This window comes from Musca autumnalis, unplaced genomic scaffold, assembly GCF_047663935.1.
Source record: "Musca autumnalis isolate F117 unplaced genomic scaffold, ASM4766393v1 scaffold_198, whole genome shotgun sequence".
In the NCBI taxonomy this organism is placed as follows: Eukaryota; Metazoa; Arthropoda; class Insecta; order Diptera; family Muscidae; genus Musca; species Musca autumnalis.
Genome location: NW_027411753.1, coordinates 16,857 through 25,674, shown reverse-complemented (window position 1 = coordinate 25,674; position 8,818 = coordinate 16,857). Strand labels below are relative to the sequence as shown.

At 33.6% G+C, this 8,818-nt stretch overlaps 1 protein-coding gene across 1 annotated transcript; it reads left to right on the top strand.

Annotated features, from left to right (window-relative positions):
• Positions 1-1,783: 1,783 nt before the first annotated feature.
• Positions 1,784-7,329, top strand: LOC141391889 (uncharacterized; the record flags this gene model as incomplete). The annotated part of the gene is made up of 2 exons (XM_073964577.1): positions 1,784-2,618; positions 6,381-7,329. Coding segments are annotated over exons 1-2 (1,507 nt in total), but the record flags the coding sequence as incomplete, so codon positions are not given.
• Between the last annotated feature and the right edge of the window lie 1,489 nt (positions 7,330-8,818).

Sequence of the window (8,818 nt, the reverse complement as noted above, 5' to 3'; positions counted from 1 at the left end):
TTGCTAAAATCGGTGAAACTACTCAGGAGCCTAAGAAAATATCATATATTAAATTTGAAGGTCATTCGATTAAAATTGACCGAGTTATAGCAAAATCGGGGAAAGATATATATAGTGCCAAATCTGAATCTGAACCGATTGAGTGTAGCTACTCAGGGTCTTAAGAAAAGAACACATACTAAATTTGAAGGCTATTAGTTCAAAATTGAAGGAGTTGTAGCAAAATCGGGAATGGATATATATGGGGGCTATATAAAATCTGAACCCATATATCTCAGAAGGTTGCAGGGATGGGCAGAATGTTTTTACACATTTTGATTTGGAAGAGATGGCCAATTAACGGAAAACAGGAGCCAAGGTGGCAATAGGTGGCAATCAAAAGATCTGCTCTACTAAATATTAAGAATTTTTAATTTTTTTTTTCAAATTTAAATTTTGATTTCTTGATAACGGTACATTGCCCATATGCAGTTAATGTCAACTTTTTGTACTAAAACGTTATATTTATAGACCACTCATCAAATCCCCACCCAAAACTTTTAGTATTATCAACAAATTTTTGAGAACATGTTTTTTTGAATGTCGTCTAATTTTCATATGAATATCGCCTTAGATCACCTGGGAAATATTTTTCATATTTAAAGAGCTATAACTTCAATATGGATGCAAATATCGACAAAATTCTTTCAGATTCCTTGTATCGGATCTGTTTACTGTAAGAAGAAAACATAGACATATGTAAAAGTTAACATCACATTTTTTGATTTTTGTCCAAGCGGCAACACTGTGAGTCGTCGGGGTTGGTTCGACGAAGCTCATCACGCTCATTTGCTAATCCCTTCGCCTCTGCTGGGAAATTTGGTCTTACTTCGGGTATTCGACCAGCAGGTATATGGCGAGTGGCTGCAGCATTGACATTGACAGCATTGACAGAATTACCCCAACATCAGAAGGATTGGGCAATTCTCTGAATCGGCGATTGGTGAACTCTCTGAAACTCGGCCAATCAGCTTTCCCATTGACCGAGCTAAACGTAGAGCTACCAATCTGCTCAGCCAGCGCTCTACCCCTCCGGTCTTTTCCGAGGGCCGAATGCCACATCTCAAGATGCGCATTAAAGTCCCCCAGGACCAGACGATTATGACCTTCCAAGAGCGGGCTAATGTCAAGCTAATAATTTGAGATACAGCTATTTCTCAATGGGATATTGTATACGTTCATCTACTCTATCTCGGCAGTTCTACACCTGACTGCTACATTTCATGTACGGGTCGTTAGAGACAGGCTCAAGCGAGATAGGTCTGTATTGAACAGACTGGTGCAAAAGGAAAGCTAATCCCCCACATCCACATCTCGTGCGATCATTCCTTATTACGTTGTAACCATCACAACGTACTGAGGTGTGGACGTTCAGCATGGTTTCCTGCACCGCCGCGACCTTGATCATATTCCGATTCATAAATTCCACTATTTCATTGATCGTACCACAGAGTCCATTGCTATTAAATTGCAAAAAGGATGAATTTTCCGGGATTGGAACAACAAGAGCTGGTGTTAAATGCGCGTGAGTTACGTCGCAACCCTTCTCCCTTAATTATAATTAAATAATATAAACTTCTGTCTGTTGAGATTAACGAAAAACAAAAGTCTCAAATGAAATTTGACACTTTTGTTTTCGTTCCCACACTCCCAGACAGTCATTCAATGTAGTGTAAGCAAACACCTTTCGCTACATTGAATGAAAAACAATGAAATAAGCTATTAAAATGACAATGTAAAAATTAGTCTTAAGACCAAATCTGACAAATAAACACATTTCGGTTACAAAACGGAAATAAAGTTTGTTTTATTCAACTGGCGCAGTCGGAGTGTTTCTTTTTTCTTAAGAAAAAATAACAAAAGAACCTAAAAAAAAAAATTGAAAGAAATGTAAAATAAAATAAACTGTTTAAAAATTAAAAAGAAAAATATAAAGTGATAAAAATTTTAAATTTAAAAAGTGAACATTTATTAATAAAAAACATTTAAAAAATAAACGAATATCAACGAAAAGAAATTCCATGTTTGACAATAATCGCAACATGGAAGACTTTGAAAGTGTGATTCGTAGACAAGAGGAAATAATCCAGCAGCAGCGGCAGCAATTAGAGCAACAACAACAACAAATGGAGCAACAACAACAACAGATGGAGCAGCTGCAACAACAAATGCAACAGCAACAAGTGCAACAACAAATACAACAGCAACAAGTGCAACAACAAATACAACAGCAACGAATTCAACAACAACAAAGTGAAGCCTCAGGACAGCAATATAATTTAATGCTGAGTCCTAAAGACCTGATTGATCAATTTCGTAGATTAAAACCCCTGGATAAAAATCACAATCCAAGGGCGTTTATCCGATCTGTTGAATCTGCAATAGAGCTTTGTCATGGAAACCAAGAAGTTTTGAAGTACGGCTTGCACATAGTCGCAAACGAAAAGATACAAGGGGATTATGGTAGAAGGATCCGGATGCTCGAAGTCGGAACACCATGGCAACAGTTAAAAGAGGAAATACTTATCCACAGCCAACCCAAGAAGACCTATGCGGAAATTTACAATTTTTGTAGAAAGGTAAAATTCGATAATTTAGAAGAACTGTTTGAACACTTTATTTCGGCAAAATATCAAATTAATGAACTCTATGAGGTAGACTTAAGAAGGCCAACAATTTATGAGCCCCAAAACGTTGACAGGGACTTAGTAGATCTTTTGTTAGAAAAGATAGACGGACATGTTAGAGCCCACATATCTGACGAAGAAACCCTTCAAGATATTATAAATAAATATACTAGACTAAGATTATTGGATGATAAAAGGGCCATTGATTACAGGCACCGCAAAAATACTGGAAAAAAATTTAACAGAAAAATGGAAGGGAATTACAATTACACAGAACAGAATGTGAATTATAATACAAAAACACAACCGTATAATCAGATAAGTACAAGTAGTCGATTTTCAGGACAAAGTTGCTCAAATAATCAGAAGGCTACTAGTACAGAAAATACATCTTCAAACAATAATAGAAGACAGTTTGTTGATAGTAACAAAAAATATACCCAAAAACCCAATCAGCATTTTTCAGGGCAAACCAAAAATACAAATGGATATTCCCAACAGAATAGAAATAGCTCAGAACAAAGTAAAATGTCTACAGAGACAATACCTAGTTCGAACCAATATTTCATGGATGCTGATAATATTCAGCAAGATGAAAATTTTATAACAGAGGCCCAAATTCACAATTGCCCATAGTTAGACTAACGATCAGGGATCAAAAAATAAATTGCCTTGTTGACACCGGTTCGACAAGGAGTATTATATCCCCAAATTCTCTAAAAAATTTCGTGATAAAGAACAATGAACATAAAATGTATTTTAGGACATTAAATGGTATTACAGAAATATCTAAACAAATGACTACTCCATATCCAGATGAATTTCACACTTTTGGTTTCATGACATGGATGGTCAATGATTTAGTAGGAAAAAAATATCATGCTATTATTGGTCAAGATATTTTACGGGAATTAAAAGCAGAAATAAATTTTAACGGCAATTTTTTAAAAGTAAACAAGTACAAAATATTTTTAGACGAGTACCCCTCTGGGATATTTGACGTATGTACACTGGAAACGGTGCAAAGTCCAGTTTGGAATCTAATGAACCAGACAAATTTAAATACTGAGGAGAGTAGATTATTATCAAAATTATTAAAACAATTCAATAAGCTCTTTTACATTGAAGGAGACAATTTGACATTCACCCACGAAATACAGCATGAAATAGTTACAAAAACGGACAGACCGATATATTCCAAAATATATAGATACCCAAAAGTTCATGAAGAAGAAATCGAACGCCAAATCAATGACATGTTAAAACAAGGAATAATAGCGGAGAGTTCCTCCCCATATAACAGCCCACTTTGGATTGTTCCTAAAAAAGACGACAGTCATGGGAACAAAAAGTGGCGTATAGTTATTGATTATAGGAACTTGAATGATAACACCATCGCTGACAAATATCCAATTCCTAATATAGAAAATATATTAGATAAATTGGGTAAAGCTCAGTACTTTTCCACTATAGATTTGGCTAAAGGATTTCATCAAATCATGGTAAAACCAGAACACAGACAGAAAACGGCATTTTCTACTCCATTTGGCCACTATGAATTTATAAGAATGCCTTTCGGGCTTAAGAATGCCCCAGCTACTTTCCAAAGACTAATGAATTCAATATTAAAGAAATACATTAATAGAATTTGTGTCGTGTATATGGATGACATACTTGTATTTAGTACATCCTTACAAGAACATATTGATAGTTTAAAAAAGATTTTCTCTGTTCTCGAAGAAGCGGGTCTTAAGATCCAAGTTGATAAATGTAAATTCTTAACAAAAGAAACTCCTTATTTGGGACACATTTTGACTCCTGAAGGATTGAAACCAAACAAAGAAAAAATCAGTGCCATTGCAGATTTAAAATTACCCACAACCCAAAAACAAATCAAATCGTTTTTGGGAATGACGGGATATTATAGGAAATTTATTAGGAACTATGCAGAAATTGCATACCCAATGATTTCTTACCTAAAAAAAGATAGAAAAGTTAATACCAATGACCCAAGCTACATATTATCATTTGATAAATTAAAGCGTTTGATTACGGAACATCCTATCCTAAGGTTTCCCGATTTTGACAAGAGATTTAAGCTTACTACTGATGCTAGTAACTTTGCGTTGGGAGCAGTCCTCTCCCAAGAAGGACACCCAATTTGCTTTGCTTCAAGAACATTAAACGGACATGAAATAAATTATTCAGCCATCGAGAAAGAACTCCTTGCAGTGGTGTGGGGTGTAAAGTACTTTAGACCATATTTGTATGGACGAGAATTTGATTTGCACACCGATCATCAACCACTTAAGTGGTTACAGATCAAAAACTATGCAAGAGATTTAAACCCAAGGTTACAAAGGTGGCTTATCCAACTGGGTGAATATGACGGCAAGATAGAATACATAAAGGGGAAAGAGAATAAAATAGCTGATTTTTTAAGTAGGATTGATGTAGAGTCTAATGAAATTAAGAATATTGAAGTTAATAATAATGATTCTATCGCAGCAACAATACATTCTCAGCATGAAGATCTTAATGACCATTTCCCCATTCTTGACACAGTAGTAAACAGATTCAAAACACACATAATACTTATAGAGAGAAAAGAGGTAGAAACAGAAACAATATTCGGAAATACTCGAGTGTTTATAGAAAGGGCTGATTTGGATAACAATATTGCCAATATTCTAAACAGACATATAAAAAAAGGTAAAATTGGAATTTTCTCTTATTTATCTGAGACAGTATACAATCGCTTGCAAATGAAGCTAATTCAACTATATGGTCATTACGACAATATATCTTTTGTAAAATGTAGTTATTTTGCAAAAGATATACATTCAGAAGATGAGGCTTTAAGGCAAATATCTTTATTTCATGTTAAAGAGTCTGGACATGCCGGTATTATTCCGAATTATGAGGGAATGAAGCACAAAATTTTTTTCCCAAATTTAAGATTGTTAGTGCAAAAAGTAATAAACAATTGTGAAATTTGCACAGCAGGAAAATATGATAGAAATCCTATCAAAACCAAATTTCGATTCACAGAAATTCCATTAAACATTAATGAAATTGTCCATGTTGACACATATGTGAATTCAAAGCAAGCATTTATCATATTTCTGGATAAGTTTTCTAAACATGCTGTTGGTTTCCATTTAGAAGACCGAAACAGTGTAACCCTAGTAGAAAAACTGAGGTTATATATTTCCATTACTGGGAAAATTACGAAACTTGTCGCTGATAATGAGTTCAACAACATTAATATAAAGGAATTATGTAGAATAGAGGGCATCCATATTCACTTTTCGAAGCCCAATAGTCATACAGGTAACTCTGATGCGGAAAGGCTAAATAATACAATTACAGAAAAAATAAGAACTCTTAACTTAGAAGAAAAGCTTCCAATAAGGGAACAACTATCTAAGGCTATAACACTATATAATAACACATATCATTCAACCATTAGAGACACACCACATAATGTTCACTATGGATTTGTTGAAAAAAACATAATTAGAGACCGTCTAGAAATTCAAAAGCAAAAAATAGTAAAGCTAAATGCAAAAAGGGAAAACTACGAAGAAATTAGAGAAGAAGGCTTCATAAAAAACTATAGAAACGTTCGTCACAAAGAACAGCCAAAATATAGAAAGCAACCACTTAAAAACGTTCATGAGTCCAACATTAAAAGACCTTTAAAATTTGCAGGTCCTGATAACGGTACTTCTTCTGACGTCACTAATCCCATCGAACCAAGCAACTCTGCTAATTAGCCAAATCAATGAAAATAATGGATTTGTTGAAATAAAGACTGGCGATGTTGAAATTGTTAATGAAACATGTACATTATTACATATAATAAACATAAGAGAAGTAGAAGGCATATTAAACAACATAAGTATGAATATAGAAAGTCTAAATCTACATAGCGATAACGTTCTTCAAAATGAAATTTATCTTATTAGATCAAAACTTAAAACGTTATTACCATCAGAACGAAGAATTAAAAGAGGTTTAATTAATGCAGGTGGAAAGCTAGCAAAATGGTTGTTTGGGACAATGGATGATGAGGATAGACAGCAAGTATTTGACCACTTAGCCATTATCGATCAAAATACACACAATACAATTAAAAATGTTAATAAACAAATCATTATTAACGATTCCCTAAACCGGTCATTGGAACATTTAAAAATAGCTGTAGAAAATGATAGAAAGGAAATAGAATCATCGTTTAAGGAACTCAAAGAAATTAATAATAATTTTTTGAATAAACTGTTTTATTTGGACCAGCTTTCTAAACTTAAAACTTTAGAGCATAAAATAGATCAGATACAGGACAATATAGTATCGGCCAAAAATAACTTCGTACATCCCAGTATTTTTACGTCTCAAGAAATTGTAAAATTTAACATTGACTTTTATAAACTAAAAACCTTGAAGGTGGGCATAATAACTTGTACGGACGAATCCCTAGTTATAGCGATATCTATACCTGATAGTTTTATAAAAACAGAATTAAAAATTATAGTTCCCATTCCAAACAACAATAAAATAGAGATAGACTCCGATGAAGAGACAATAGTTAACATAAGCGGAATCGCATATAAATATGAAGAAAATGTAAAAGTCAAGAAATTAAAGAAAAGCAAACATTGTATTTTTCACAACAGTTGTAGTTTTAAATTTAACAATTTGACCTCAATTTGTGCCATTGATAATGATGTAATAATAATAAAAAATGCTTTTTCTGAACCATTGAAACAAAACTGTGATGATAGGGAGTTAGTTTTAAGTGGAAATTTTTTGTTATCCTCAATAACTGCAGCTTGACTTTTCACAATGAAACCTTCTCAAATAAGATAGTTGTATATAAAGAAAAATATTTTTATCAAAACAATAAAAAACTAGATATACCAAATGTTAACCCAAAATTTAGTAATATTGATATTGAAAGCTTTGAAAATTTAAAAGAAATAAAAGAAATAAAATTAAGTAAAAATATATCATTTGCTATAAATATTACATTAGTTATTATAATTATAATAATATTAATATTTCTATATCGTATCGTCAGAAATACTAATAATAATATCAAAATAAAGATTGACAATCCCCCAAGGGATGAAATAAGTCTAGAAGAAATAACAAGAAAATATATATCAAAATAACAAACTACAAAAGGAAAATTTTTTAAGAAAAACAAATTAATAGACATTATAACAATTTTTGCTCTTATTAATGTTAACATATGTATAAAAAAAAAAGAAAAAAGAAATCCAGGAGTATTTCTGGCAAGGGGTGGAGGAGTTACGTCGCAACCCTTCTCCCTTAATTATAATTAAATAATATAAACTTCTGTCTGTTGAGATTAACGAAAAACAAAAGTCTCAAATGAAATTTGACACTTTTGTTTTCGTTCCCACACTCCCAGACAGTCATTCAATGTAGTGTAAGCAAACACCTTTCGCTACATTGAATGAAAAACAATGAAATAAGCTATTAAAATGACAATGTAAAAATTAGTCTTAAGACCAAATCTGACAAATAAACACATTTCGGTTACAAAACGGAAATAAAGTTTGTTTTATTCAACTCGTGCGGCTGCTGTTGGGGGGACTGGGGGAGTTTTGTAATCTGACGACGAAGGAGTTTCGTAATCTGACGACGACTCACTGGGGGCTGTGTTCGCGCAGCATGCAGCAACATAGTCCCTATCGTGGTCCCTCGCGTGGACAAGACCAGAGCAACCCTTTAAATGTACCCACTCCTGACATCTATTGAATCTCACCGAAGATTGGATATGAGTGAAGATGCGGATGTGACAAACCGAACACAAATATATTGGTCCTGGGTTTTCCTCCGTCCCGGCACGGACCAAAAGAATCCGGAGCAGACATTCCGAAACAAATACAAACACATGTACACTTAGGTAGCAGCCGCTGGCCGGAACGCTGATGTTGTGTGGTCCCGGGTCAATTCGTTACAGAGAACCCGCTACCGTGGGATTGGAAAAGCAAGAGTGTTGTCAACTTTTATTTGAACTTTTCATTCATAATTTTTCGTTTTAATTTTACAGATTTTTGTCGGTAACTCAAAAATGGGTTAAAGAATCGCGCTACAGGTATTCTATAGACAGAGACTAA